The following is a 15269-nucleotide window of genomic DNA, read 5'->3' as shown; positions in this document are numbered from 1 at the left end:
GCTTACTTGTCTTACAGACTGCTCATGCTCAATTTTCATATCACGCTCATTTTTTTCTGACAAAGCTTTTGCCTGAATATAAGTATTTATGACATCAGAAATACAAAATTCTTGCATCTAATAATTGACCAACTCGATTAAGAGTTCTCTGGTGCCGATCTAGCCTAGCTTTTCTTCTTTCTTCACTCTCTCCTTCAATTTCTTCAAATTCTACAGATGATGGAGGACCTAAATATAAAGGAGGAAACATTAGCTATCTATAAAATATCAGCAAAATTGAAAATAAAACAAATTTGAACTAAGAACACTACCCCAAAAATCAAAAGGTTCATCATGCAAAAAATTAGGTGTGGAAGATGCCTTCTTGATGGTAGGCGAAGAGCGTTGAGAAGTCCTATTCGTCCCACCATTAAGGCCTATGTCTTGAGCTGGAAAGTCAAAGATGGTTTCCTGGAGGATACAACTAATAATCAGCTTCTCTGATATGAAGACTAATTGCCCCAAAAAATTGACAAATATACTCACAGCTGAAGCTGCAGTTGGTTGCTTGTGTGTAGTCTTTGTGGGTTTACCCATAGAAAAGAAAGACTCGAGATCCGTAGCTTCTTTTGTTTCGAAAGCACCAAAAGGATCCTCCATTACAGTGGTTGTTGGCTGAGATGATGAAACAGGAGGCTTCGGTAGGTTAATTTTTGGAGGATTCCTGTAAAACATTTCCATCATTAAGGAAATAAAAGCAAAGGATCGAATAGATGGCTGGAATAAGTTGCAGTTGGATACGCAGTCATAATAAGGTGCAAAGATTTAGTTTAAGCAAATAAGCATATACATGGTTTAATCTATTCAGTTGTTCATCTTATGATGGTAGTTCTTGTGCAAGAAGTAACCATATCAGACTATCAGCTCATTGCATATATCATAATGAGGCGCAAATAGTTACTGTTAACGCCTTCAAGTATAAGATGGACCATGACTAAGTATGCAATTGTTTATTTAGGAAATTTCAGAACTTTGTTGAATGGTTCAGTAATTACAGCTTATATTTGTCAGACAAGTCAATTAGGATGCAATATTTTTAAGAAGCTAGACAGATAGATCAAAGAGCACGCATTCCGCCATCTCACATGGGACACCAAACTTCCATCATTTGTTAATAGACTCATAAACTAAACTAATAGTTAAGGTCATTCACATAAAAGTTCAAATAATCTAACCAAATTGTACCTCTTCTCAGGGGGACGACTAGTCCGGCCAAACCCAGGAATCAACTTCTCAGTGCCAGAAAAGTTATGCTCTTTTCCATCATTCAAACTCTTAGACTTTCTCGTTGGCTTTCCAAGATTCTCAAGAAGATCATCCATTGAAGGCTTTGGCGAATGATTTGATCCCGATGAGATGGAAAAGAACACATCATCATTAGCGTAGTTAACCGGCGAACTATTTACACCAGGAAACGCATCGAATACATCAGCGCCAGCATAACCACGCACCGGCACAGAAGAGGATTTCACACCGGAGCCCCCGAAACCATCCAGTAAGGAATCAAAGACATCAGGCAGCGCGGAAGACGCCAACCCACCCGAGGAAGCCGCAGGATTCAAATGAACCGGCGGGCCTCCGAATATATCGTCGAAAGCTGGCTGGCTCCGGCCGCTGCGAATTCCAAGACCCAAATCGCCGACGAATGGATCGCCGGAGGAGTCAGGGATGCCCCAGGAAACCTGATTGCTCCAGGAGGATTTTTCGGCGGCCGATCCGGAAGCAAGATTAGCGGGCTTAGATGCGGCCATCGGGGCGGACTTGCCCTGCGGCCGCAAGCCGAAATCCCTGGCGAGGATGGTCGTGACCTCATCCATGGTATCGACGGAAGAAGACGAAGGTGGCGACGGAATCGCAATCTCCGGCGGGCGGTGGAGGAGCGGGGACGAGACGGATCGCGGCGGCAGAGGAGGTCGTCGCTGTGATGGGGTTGGTACATCAACGTGTAAATGGCAAAGGGCTGAGCCAAAAACGTCGGTGAGAGGTCCCACCTGTGAAAGCATTTTTGATTGGTCGAACGTGAGTGTTTGCTGGTTTATCAGAATTAGGGAAACTGGTCCCCCGCGGCTTTCGCTGGCGGATCCATTCACGTTGTGCCATTGTTATTGGTCGAAGTCTGTGTTCGCTATAACAGAAGACGCACGGGATGTCATAACTCCAAAACCGGACCGGATCAGATTGGGCCGGCCTCCAGGCGGGTCAGACAAATTAAAAAATGGCCGGCATTTAACAAATCGCCGTTTGAACGTCCTTTTTTAATTTAGTTGAACGGACGTCCCACTGAAGATAAACTACCCAGAATATTTTTAATTCATGTCTGATTTAAATTTTATTTTTCTAAATCAAGTTTTTGTTTAATAAATCAAAAAAAGTCGATCGACTCACTAACATTTTGTTCATCTCCTCTTAAAGCTCCAACTTAAAAACTTCCTATGTTCTTCAGTTTAAGATTTAACTTTTCATCAGGTTTGTTTTTTTCCCTTCATACAGTTGAAAATGTGATATATTTTCATTTTCAATTTTTTTGTGATCGTATTTATATGATAATTTCTCTTGTTCTCGTTATCTTATTTCAAAGATAGATGTTCTTGTTATATACTAGATGAGTTCAATTTCAAAAATTAATTGTATTTTGTTATTAATATATTCTTAGATGGATTAAATTTTTATCATATTTCTATGATGTTGTTTGGTGATATATATCTTATGAACATTATCTAAACATGATCTACTATATAAAAGTTATCAGATAGCTATTACAACATGTAGAAGTTGGTTACTAGCTGCTACAATAATATCATTATTTTATATTAATTTTGTTTAATTGAGAGTGACATCCTAATTAAAATAATATTTTAAATTACAAAATAAATGAAGGGACTCCACAAAACAAACACCACGCTAGGTAAAATGAATATTATTTTAACATGATCTACTATGTAAAAGCTAACAAATAACTGCTACAACCTATAGAACATATAGAACTTAGCTAGCTAGTTGTTATAATAGTATTATTATCTTATATTGATTTTATTTAATTGCTACAACCTATAGAACTTGGTTGCTAAAATAATTGTATCATTATTTTATATTGATTTTATTTAATTGAGTGTAACAACTTAGTTAAAATAATATTTTGAATTATAAAATAAACAAGGGACTTTATAAGACTCACTACATGTAAAATGAAGAAATTAACATATAGCTGATACAATATATAGAAGTTAGTTGCTAGCTGCTATAATAGTATCATTATCTTACATTGATTTTATTTAATTGAGAATGATAACTTGATTAAAATAATATTTTAAATTATAAAACACACAAAGGAGACTCCATAAGATCCATATTATAAAATAAATATTATTTAACCATCCTCCGTATAAAAGTAAAATGAATATTATCCCAAGTGGTAAATGGAGATATGTGTTGCATTTTGAGTTCCACTCTTATCAATATAGTGGTACCGTGCTTCCAAAAAATCTCTTAGGGGGTAGAAGTTAACAGTTTTGTCCTGATTTACCTTGGTGGCCAGCGTAAATAGATAGTTGCTACAATGTATAAAAGATGGTTGCTAACTATTATAACGTCATTTAAGAAACACACTAAAATTGTAAACAAAGTAAGTCGGTCAGTTGCAAGAAGATAGCAAGGAGAATGAAGAGAAGAAAGAGGAGAGGAGAAGAGGCCATGATGGATTTATGAGAGGGGAGGAAGAGGAAAGGTTAAAAGAGAATTTAAAAAAATAAAATTTATTAAATAAATATCATTTACACCTAAATTTAATAATACAAAAGGCAATTATGATTCTTAAATCTATCTTTACTTTCAACCTTCAAAATCAAATTTATACCTAAATCTAATAATACAAAGACAACTATGATTCTTAAATCTATCATGACTTTCAACCCTCAAAATCAAATTACCTATAAATGCACATTAAATAAATTATAAACAAATATTCCATCTCGCATTAATTAATTCTCATCCATAAAAGCCTTGCAATTTACATTTTCATATGAAATAGTTATGTAACTATTTTAATTTCATGTTTTTTAATTTATAAATATTATATATAAATATTTTGGTTTTTGTTTTTTTTTAGCACAATATAGTCATTATTTTGACAGGGTAAAAATCAAAAGGATATTTAAAAAAAATTATGAAAGGTGTTTCATTTTGATTTTTTTATTAAAAAGATACCATATTTCATTGTTTAGCTATTTACAATTATCTAATTATCGTCTAGTATTGTTCAATACTGTTCTATTATTATTTCCCGTTTAAATTTTCTATTTAAATTCTAAAAGATGTCATATTTTTATTGTTTAACTATGTACAATTGCCTAATTATCATCTAGTATTGTTTTCATTATTTTTCCATTAAATCTTGTATTTAAATTTTTCACTTAACATTGTATAACTAGAATTTTATAATCGATCGGATGCATCATAACAACTACAGTATTATAGTATACAATGGAATGTTGGTGAGTAGGTCGATTCATTATAGCAATGACAATTTCATAACTTCTACAATATGAATAGTAGATAAATGATTTTGTATCGATTCGATCTCATAAAATTTTTTTATCGATCGTAAAGGTAAATCAAAATTTAGATGAAATTTAAATCTTTATTATCTACAAATTTGACTTTTGTCCTGCATGAAATGATATGAATTGAATGTTCTAAAGATAAATTGAAATCTAGGTAAAATTTAAATCAGTTTATTATCTACCAATTCGACTTTTGTCCTGTATGAAATGATATTTTTTGAATTGAATGTTTTAGGAGATAATTCAAGATTATGTAGACTCTGAGGGGCTATGTGAAAGTTTTGATATTTTGGGTGCAAATTCAAATTTCTTCTTCTGTTTTCAAACTGAGAAGCTAAAGTAGAATATGATCAAGTTTCTGGATCAATTTGAAACGTTCCCGCAATCTCTCTCTCTCTCTTCTTATCATCTCTTTCCTTCTTCCATCACGAACGTCTTCCTCCTGCCCCTCTCTCTCTCTCTCTCTCTCTCTCTCTCTCTCTCTCATCCCTGGTTCTCTCCCTTCCCGTCCTAGAAACCTCCTTCCCCTTCCCGTTTCTCCAGAACCGATTAGGGTTCCCAATCCCCACTCCTCGATCTGGTCCCCCATTGCTCCCTATTCCTCAGATCTCGATCCGCGGCCGCTCCCCTCGAAAGTCGGATCTTCCCGTCCCAATCAGGCTCAGAGGGTCGTACCTCTGCCCGACGCCTTGATTTCATCCGATCTGCTTCCCGGATCTCGTATTCGCCTCCTGCGGCCGGCAAGTTGGCGCCCCAACGCAGAGCGCAGCGCCACATGGGTGGTGGCCAGTTGCAGCAGGGCACCGCCGGCGGCAGCGCGGCGGCCGCGCTGTATGACCACCACCCTGGCACCGCGGCTGGCCCTGGCGGCGAGGATGCTGTGATGGCACGGTGGCTCCAATCCGCTGGGCTTCAGCACCTGGCGTCGCCCATGGCGTCGTCTGACAATCGCGCGCTTCCGAATCTCCTGATGCAGGTGAAGCCGCCTTTATACAACTCCGTGCTTCTTGATCCTTTATTCGTTTAGCCTAATAAACGGTCCAGTAAAGATTGTTTATTCTCTTTAATCTCAATAGTTAATTTTTCAATCGTAATCGTTTATCGATTTCTGGGTCATTTATTTTTGTTGTGTGATAAATTGACTAGAAAAACTGTTTCATTTTGGCTATCAGAATGCATTTCAAACTTCCGTTGTTCTTTGTTTGTATCCTAAAACACATAACAAAAAGTAAAACACATAACAAAAAGTGATTTTCTTTTGTTATTAGTGTCTTTGACGTCTCAGTAAAAGGATCTGTGGAAATCATATTCTTTTGAACCAATGATTAAATGATTGATTCGGAATGAACTAGTAATTGAATGTTTGAGAGATGAATTTGGCAGGGTTACGGACCGCAGACCATGGAGGAGAAGCAGAAACTCTTTAAGCTTTTCAGGAATTTGAATTTCAATGGGGAGTCTATTTCTGAACCCTATACTCCAACAGCACAAAGTCTGGGCGGCACGAGTGCAGCAGATGGTTTTTATTCACCTGAATTAAGAGGGGAATTTGGAGCTGGACTTTTGGATCTTCATGCAATGGATGACACTGAGCTTCTTTCAGATGTATGTTACTCAGAGATCTTGTGCATAATTAAAGCAATGTTGTTCACTGTCACTACATATTACAAAATATTGAAATGTTGCTGCCTAAACATTACACTACCAACTTCACCTAATTCTTTATGTATGTTATAGATGAAAGTTTGTTGAATTAGCCTTGGAACAATAACTTGTAAACAACAACATGGCTATCTTCTTTCATCTAGTGATTTTTTTGTAGTTATCATTTCTTATTGGAAATTGTTAGACTTATTTTCTCTTTTCCCCTTATTTTGCAGCATGTCTTTTCAGAACCATTTGAGCCATCCCCATTCTTTCCCACTAAGGGGCTTGATGATGAATATGATCCATCTTCTAAACAACTAGGGCGTGTCGATGGTAATATCAGGCCATTGGACAATGAAAAAGAGATTAACACTAGAGAGAACAATGTTGCAAAGATCAAAGTTGTGGTATGTTTAGGAATATGGGAATGCTTTCTCTAAAGCATTGTCTTGTAATCTCCTCACACTCCTTATGCTATATAATTAGTTACTAAGTCCTTTTTTTTAATAAAAAATGGAAAGTTCTGGCTAAAAAGAGCAATATGCTTTAATATTAGTTCAGCACACTGGTGTTTTTTTTTTGCGTAAATTGATTTATTAATAACTGTGATCATTAAACCTTGGAGCAAAATAGCTTCAGGTAGCAACTCATTTTGCATATCTTGTGATTGTGAATTTTGGTGATTTAGAGTGTCTGAATACTAAAATGTTTTCATGTTATTTTCATAAGAACATGTGGTGTGCATATCATCTTGGAATGAATCTAGTCCATATTTCTTTTTTCAATGTATTGTCCAGGAAGATTGATATGCAAAGCTTTACCCTTTTAAGTAATAGTGTGCTTTTGTTCCTCAGACCTTAGCAAGGTTCATACTGAAAGAGAAATGAAGTGGTGAATAAAGCCATTCCATGAGCAAGTTGTCTTTGTTAAAGAATGCTTGATCAGAATGGAGAAATGAAGTGAAGATGTCTACTAAGTATTATTGACAGAATATACAACATTCTCAAAATTCAAAATCATCGAGTTTATGCATGCTAAATATGAGAATAGATATGTTGGAGTGTAGCAGTCATCTGCTAAATTCTTTTTATTAACTTTATTTTTTCCCCTAAAGTATGATTCACATGTTAAAATCTCAAAATGCTTAATACTTGTTATCAACTTGAGTATTTATGACATGGAGAAATTTGTTAGTTTTTGTAATGTTATGCTGCATTAGATGTCTGCCTAATTTTTTTTGTTCCTTCATTTTTCATCATTTATTTTAGGTCCGTAAAAGACCTCTAAACAAGAAAGAGAGATCCCGAAAGGAGGATGATATTGTCACTGTAAATGACAATGCTTGTTTAACTGTCCATGAGCCTAAGCTAAAGGTATTTTTTACTGCAGAAAGTTTTTTACAATTTGGCTCTAGGTAATTAGTTTTCAGCCTGTTGTAAATGTTGTTGCTGAACTTGCAATGAATGCATGACTGAAAATGTTGTTGGCAAATACCAAATAGTTAACACCATAGTTGTTGTAAGGCTGCTCGGTTGTTTTGCCATCATCCAAAATTTTCATGTCTGTTTTTATTTGGTAGGTTGATTTGACTGCATATGTGGAAAGACATGAGTTCTGTTTCGATGCTGTTTTGGACGAGCATGTTACTAATGATGAGGTAAGTAGGTCAGCAGCTGCTCTCTCTGTCATCGTGGTTATATCTGCTTACTCATGTATCCAATCATCAACAAAACAACCCCTTATGATATTCACATGTTTATTTTAATTATGTTCCTAAATATCTATAATAATTTGTCATGCAGGTATATCGTGCGACAGTTGAGCCAATTATACCCATCATCTTTGAGCGAACAAAAGCAACTTGCTTTGCTTATGGTCAAACAGGTGCCATTAGAAATATGATAATCTGGATCAATAATCTTTTTCTCACTATAATTTGAAGGCTGTTTTAGTATCTTTAACCTTTTCTTGCTGACCATGATTCATTAATTTTAGAGATATTTGCTTTTTTTTTTTGGTAAAGATTACAGCAGTTTTCTAAAAAGTGGTGTAGGCATTATAGACAAGAAACCGCATATCACATATGTGGTCCTTTCAGGTGGTTCAGGTGCCTAGGCAGGTAGGCAGGTAGGCAGGCAGGCAGTGCCTATGTGGGATATGTTGGTTATCTATATGATGAAAGATGAAAAAAATAACTGATTCAATTGATTTGATTATCGAGAACTTAATGAGGGCTTCTTGTCATGATTGCTTCCACTAAAGAGTAATTCTTGTGATTGTTAAACACTAATTTTTTTTTTTTAACGTGGTATCATGTAACTTGCCACTTGCAAGTGTTAATTTGTTAACACTTTAGTTATTTAATTATATGCTCACTAATAAAGATCAGTGCATTTTACATTGTTATATTTTGTGTTATACATTGGATAATTGGCATATACTTTTTCTATATAAAAATATGAACTAGATGGATTGATTAGGATACTTTGTTCAATATGTGTTAGTTATTTTTTATTGAATTAAACTGTATAGCACTAGTAAAATATTCCCTTCATTAGAAATGTTCTCATCAAACTGAATCTTCAGGGTGCCTTCAGGGTTGGATTAGAGATAAGAAATTATATGAGATAATTTATGTTCATTTTAACTGCTTAAGTCAAACTAGCTTGTCAACTTCTGCTTTTGTTTTTTTCATTTAGGTGTTTGCCTATTCAAATTAGATGCAATTTTCTTACCTTGTGGATTAAGTAAATGGAATAAACTTGGTACTAATTCTAGAATTACTAACTTTGTTGTTTTTCTTACCTTGGGTATGCCACTTGGTCTATATTTGTTTAGGCAGTGGAAAGACATATACCATGCAACCTTTGCCTCTCCGAGCTGCAGAAGACATTGTTCGCTTGTTAAATCAACCTGTTTACCGCAATCAAAAGTTCAAACTGTGGCTTAGTTACTTTGAGATATATGGTGGAAAGCTCTTTGATCTTCTATGCGATCGAAGGTTGGATTGTCATTCTCTGATGGAAATTCACTTTATTTATCGTGTTTGTGTTGGCTTAGATTTTTTCCTTAGTGGTTATTTTAAATAACCTAGCCACATTCTGTGCCATGATAGTCAAGGTGCTTTTTCAAATGTTGCTCTGTTATAATCATTGATCAAAGTTAATGGTGGTAATGACAAATTTCTAAATATAATATTGGATTTGAATAGTATTTTTTTATGACATGAAGGTTTGTTTTTTGTAGTTATTCATTGTTGAGTAACCTATCCTAATTTGATATCCATCTCCTCATTTCATTTGCAAAACCTATATTTATCTTATTTAACATTCTTTTTTATATTCCTATTCTAACTCAAGTCATAACATATATATATGCCTCATAGTAAATTATTGTCCAACTGTTGTGACATGATATCTCAACTAATATTAATTAAATCCAACTTAGATGCCATGCCATTGGAAGTTAAATCAAAGAAAATAAAAAAAACCATGCCCTAATCAATATAAAAGCATGAAAATTGAGGGAGATGCATTTTAAGGGCAGTGAATTTTTATTGACATGGCATACGAGTTTTTTAGTTAATATTATCTCTCTCACTCAGACACACTCAAATAAGTGATTCATTGCTGTTTGTTTAGTCTAAATTCCATTTGGTCAACTAACAACCAACGTCATTTGCAAACTACAGGATACAAATCATTAGGGGGGGGGGGGGGGGGGGGGGGGGGGGGTTACGGTAAAACAAATGAAAAATCCGAAAGACAAATTAAGGGACATTGGAAAATGTTGTGTTTCCTATGGCAGATGGAAAAGGGGAATAAAAGGTGTTGAAGGAAAGGTGAGGTGGGATCCACTTTCTCCCCATTTCTTTGGAGAGAAGTGGGGAGGGAGAGAGATATTGAAATGAAGAACTAATTTCTTGCAAAGATATTGGAACATACACATGGAGGAATTTGATACTGCCTTACATTTGGCAATAACATGCTTTTATGCTAACTGATTGACACATTATTTTTGAAAAATCTTCCTACTATGCTACATGAAAGAAGATATTGTGATGTCAAATGGAAAATACGAAGACAAATTAAGGGACATTGGAAAATGTTAGTGTTTCCTATGGCAGATGGAAAAGGGAGAATAAAAGGTGTTGAAGGAAAGGTGAGGTGGGATCCACTTCCTCCCCATTTCTTTGGAGAGAAGTGGGAGGGAGAGAGATATTGAAATGAAGAACTAATTTCTTGCAAAGATATTGGAACATACACATGGAGGAATTTGGTACTGCCTTACATTTGGCAATAACATGCTTTTATGCTAACTGATTGACACATTATTTTTGAAAAATCTTCCTACTATGCTATATGAAAGAAGATATTGTGATGTCTTCGTGATCCCCATTTCTAAAGGTAATTTGTTCTTAGCTTAGTGATGACATTGCCATTCATTTTGACAATACTGACAGGAAACTTTGCATGAGAGAAGATGGGAAGCAACAAGTTTGCATTGTTGGACTACAGGAATTTGAAGTCACAGATGTTCTGATGGTTAAGGAATTTATTGAGAAAGGAAATGGTTCGAGAAGCACTGGTTCTACTGGAGCTAATGAGGAATCATCAAGATCCCATGCTATTTTGCAGCTGGCTATTAAGAAACATAAGGAAATAGAAGATAACAGACGACAGAAAGAAAATAATGATTCACGAGGTGTCAAGGTCATTGGAAAGATTTCTTTTATTGATCTTGCTGGGAGTGAGCGAGGTGCTGATACAACAGACAATGATCGCCAAACAAGGTTAGTGAACAAGGGGGGTCCTTTTTTGTTTGTTTTGCTATATGCTCCATAATTTTAATATGTCATGTTAATTTGAGTCTTGCTATGATAGTATTTTCACAGTTCTGTTTCACTCTCCTTGTCAGAATTGAGGGAGCAGAAATAAACAAGAGTCTTTTGGCATTGAAGGAATGCATACGTGCCCTAGACAATGATCAACTACATATCCCTTTTAGAGGGAGCAAATTGACTGAGGTGCTTCGTGATTCTTTTGTTGGCAATTCAAGAACTGTCATGATTTCATGCATTTCACCCAATGCCGGTTCTTGTGAACATACTCTGAACACATTGAGATATGCCGACAGGTATGGAGGCGTAACTTATTAACCTACACTGTATGGGTAAATTGTCCTAGCTGTTCATATTTGAGCTTTTGGCTGAGCAGGGTTAAAAGTCTTTCCAAGAGTGGAAATCCTAGAAAAGATCAGGCGCCCGCACCATTGGTTCCTTCAGGCAAGGAATCAGGATCATCATCTCAATTTACAGTTGACGCTGATGGTCTTGCTGAGCAAAATCAAGGTTTGAATACAGTGGAATTGCCCAAGGGTAATGCAGAATTTTTTTTTCAGACTTCATCTGAGCTTGATAGGAATTCTCTTGGAACGACAAATTACTTCCCTAGTGGAAGGGAAGAGAGAATGCAAGTACCAGGTTCAATTGATAGTGAAAGAGCTGAGATGAAATTTAAGAATGTTGGTTATGGAAATAAACCATATTCTATTCAGAATTCAATTGACGCCCAAGATGAAGAAAAAGTATCAAAGGTTTCCCCACCTCGTAGAAAATTGCCCAAAGAAGAAAAGAGTGAGAGACAGAACAACTGGTCTAGAAAAGAGAGTGGACCTCAGTTGGTATCTTCTAGTCATAAGCAGCAGCAAGTATTTGATTCTTCTTCTGAGATCCCATCAAAAAAGTATGATCAGGAAGTTTCATGCAATGAGGACGAAATAAATGCACTACTTGAGGTATAATTTTTTGATGGCTACAAGTTTTGATGATTGTTGCTGTTTTGTCCATAATGTTGTTGTGACTTCCAGGAAGAGGATGCTCTTATAGCAGCTCATAGAAAGGAAATTGAGAATACCATGGAGATAGTACGCGAAGTAAGTTTGATAATTGAAACCATCTTTTTGTTCACTTGGCTAGCAAAAAATCAGCATTCAAACTGTGAACACTGCTATCCAATTGGCACACATCATATTTCATTTTTTTTTTAAACCTTTTGTCTTTGTAGTAGCTGTTTATTTACCTATCTTGGGGCAAACAAAGATCGACTAGATATTTGAGCTACCTACATGGATATGTTATCATAAAGTTATTGAAATGTTACCAGAATATTTTAATGCATGTTTAATCAGCAACCCTCCCTTATGATTAAGTCGTGTGAATAAGAAAAGGAATTGGCAACAGGATGGCATAGTCACATTAAATTCAGACAATCCTGCCGTTCTAACATATTCTTCCCTGCAATCTGAACCATTGCCCATTCTCCTTTTTTAGCATTATGCACAGGCCATATGATGAGAACGGAGTACCCTACCAAATGTCATTTTAGTGGCACAGTTCAATTTGAAGAAGTTATGTTGGGGATCTGATTGGAAGAACTGATAGATGACTAGTTATAACCTTGGATCTTTAACCTTCATTTTACTTTGGTTTAAATACTAAACATCGACCTATAAAATTCAAGTCCTTATTGCTTCTTCAATATTTATAGGCATGATATATTGGTCGTGTTGCATGATTTCTGGTGCTAGTCTTGTTAGTGATACAAGTATTTGAATAGCATATTGTTATGAGCACATCCCATGTGTCTGCTATCCTTCTCACTGGATCTGAATTAACTAGGCGACAATGCTTTCTTTGCTGCTTTGACCTGGATGTTTCTTTGTCCTATACAAATAGCATTCGTTAAACATTTAAAGTTTTATCTACTTTATGTATGGCTTAAACGTGTTTTATTCCTAAGAAGCAACTTCCCTCGTATTTGATCACTTGCGTCTGCTCTAACTTAGGTTGGTTTTCGTGCAGGAAATGAATTTGTTGGCTGAAATTGATCAACCAGGTAGTTTTATCGACAACTATGTAACTCAGCTGAACTTTGTTCTCTCGCGCAAGGCTGCTGGGCTGGTCAGCCTCCAGGCCCGGCTGGCGAGGTTCCAGCAACGCCTGAAAGAACATGAGATTCTTAGCAGGAAAAAAGGCCCCAAATAGTTTCCAATCCGCATCCATCAATTTCCGACTTCCTCTCTTTGCTATTCTTCCTGGTAGGTCACAAGGACCAACCCACCACCCTACGAGAAGCCTTTTGCCTTCTTGACCTGGTTTACTTGCATCGGATCGGAGTGCTTCTTCTGGCTGGCATGGAAAGGTGCCTGGATGGAGTGTGAGTGGGGTTCTTCATGTTCCATCCGTTTGAATCCCCGATCATGTTGTTTATGATAATGTTTGTTTGTTTGTTTGTTCCGAGCTACTTTTAGCGTGCCTAAATGGTGAGATGTGTGCAAAGTGTCTGGCGACGTGAGATAATAGTGATCACAAAGCTTGGCTACGTGACCAGGTTGTTATTTTATTGGATAATAACAATTTGAATGTTGTGGCAGGATGTGCTCGAACAATGTTCTACAATTTGCAGCGTTTGTTTAGCCTACCCGTTTGAGCAAATGATAGTAAGGATGGAGTCGTACAGGAGCACAGAATCATGTGAGAATAATGAGGAGATCACAAAAATAGAAAAAATAAAATAAAATTCTATCGTGACACATGATGCGAGATGGTGCCTGACCGAGATTGTGTTTTTGTCGTTTCATTCAGTTTGGCATGGGCCAAAATGATGAGAAGAAAATGACTTCTCTAATTATTATTATTATTATTATTTTTAACAAAAGTGACTTTGGGTGACACAAAGTGTTCAAGTTGAAAATGACTGATACCAACCAGAATGCACTGTTTATTAACGTGGAAACCTCGGTGGAATGGACTGTTTGCATCCTCCATTGATTAGGGCACAAATCACGCTGTGTTTATTCTCTAGAAAAGGACTGGAAAACCAAAGACAGTGAACCATAAAAGATTCCAAGATTTAATATTAAACAGTTTACCCTTTAATAAGGCTTCTTTTGTCTTGAAAGAAAGTTTTATTATAGAGATAGGAACAGGAATCAGCAACATGAAAGTTCATAGCTTTATTATGACCTTTTTCTTCCTTTAAAAAGAGCATGAATCATCAAGATGAAAGATCTAGCTGTATCTTTTCTTCTTTTAAAAGAGAAATATAAAGGCCAGATTCTCTTATTCAAGAAAAGTTGAGCTCGACAAAGAAACTACCATGAAAGGTCATACTGCAAAAACTAATTAGCAAGATAATCAAACATATGGCGCAAGCCGACAGTGGAAAAGTTACTCAAAACTTCTTTAGTTAGGGATGATCAAAGCCTAATTCTGTCAATATTTGTAAACAGAAAAAATTAGAAACAAGAAAGTTTTTATTCCATCTCTCATATATTTGTGTAGCTTAATTTGGCAGCTCAACTCAACTCAACTCATGAGATAAATACTAACACAGGTGCCATTAAACAGGAATTAAAACAAAGAATGGCTGCCGATGCACAGATATTAGAACAAAAACTTCTATTCTTTACATAAATGCCATGGTCCCTTGCCTTATATCCACCCCATTATTAAAGCTGTTCTACAATCATGAACACTTTCAGTAATAACTTATGCAAGAAACTTTTAAATGCCATGGCCCCTTGCCTTTATTTTTTTTCTCTTCTCATTCTTAAATTTCCTTGTGGTTTCTGATGACTACAAAACTCTTTCATTTGTCATTTCTTACTGATCTTATGTGCCCACATTCTAGAAATCAGAGAGGGGATCGACCGACAACCCAAACCAATAGTTTCTTCATCAATTCAATAATTCACTCCTCCTTACCCTTACCAAACTCTATGTGCTACCAATGGTTAGAGATACATAAACAAATCGACATTAATAATGAAGACTATGTTTGTTTCAGTTGAATTTACCATTTAGAAATTGAAAGATCGAGAGTTGCACTCGAACTGGAAGTTAATCTCATGGAAAGAAACTATATAAGCTACATCTTTTAATCTCTCTAAACCCAAATCATAGGCCACAGTGCACTGGATTACTTTCAAGCAATTATATCTGCCCCACTATTAAAGCCGTTC

General features: G+C 36.1%; 2 protein-coding genes across 2 annotated transcripts in view; one reads left to right on the top strand and one right to left on the bottom strand.

Annotated features, from left to right (window-relative positions):
* LOC141827206 (uncharacterized) overlaps positions 1-1945 on the bottom strand; it is a 2141-nt gene extending 196 nt beyond the window's left edge. The window contains exons 1-5 of the mRNA XM_074714445.1: positions 1225-1945; positions 526-703; positions 312-450; positions 134-228; positions 7-72 (exon numbers count right to left, since the gene is read on the bottom strand). Of these exons, the coding sequence (XP_074570546.1) occupies positions 7-72; positions 134-228; positions 312-450; positions 526-703; positions 1225-1856 (1110 nt within the window). The 5' untranslated portion in view covers positions 1857-1945. The remainder of the gene's footprint in view (positions 1-6; positions 73-133; positions 229-311; positions 451-525; positions 704-1224) is intronic.
* A 3093-nt stretch (positions 1946-5038) lies between these two features.
* LOC141827696 (kinesin-like protein KIN-13A) lies at positions 5039-13681 on the top strand. Its single transcript, XM_074715011.1, has 12 exons — positions 5039-5574; positions 5982-6203; positions 6479-6652; positions 7514-7618; positions 7825-7902; positions 8048-8129; positions 9084-9246; positions 10708-11037; positions 11163-11381; positions 11462-12041; positions 12114-12179; positions 13108-13681. Exons 1-12 carry the CDS (start codon positions 5374-5376, stop codon positions 13288-13290), a joined length of 2403 nt encoding a protein of 800 aa, XP_074571112.1. The 5' UTR covers positions 5039-5373; the 3' UTR covers positions 13291-13681.
* Positions 13682-15269: the final 1588 nt, after the last annotated feature.

This window comes from Curcuma longa, chromosome 4 (assembly GCF_044706935.1).
Source record: "Curcuma longa cultivar G26 ecotype Majalengka, Jawa Barat chromosome 4, ITB_CL_G26_1.1, whole genome shotgun sequence".
In the NCBI taxonomy this organism is placed as follows: domain Eukaryota; kingdom Viridiplantae; phylum Streptophyta; class Magnoliopsida; order Zingiberales; family Zingiberaceae; genus Curcuma; species Curcuma longa.
This window is presented reverse-complemented; position numbering and strand designations above follow the sequence as displayed.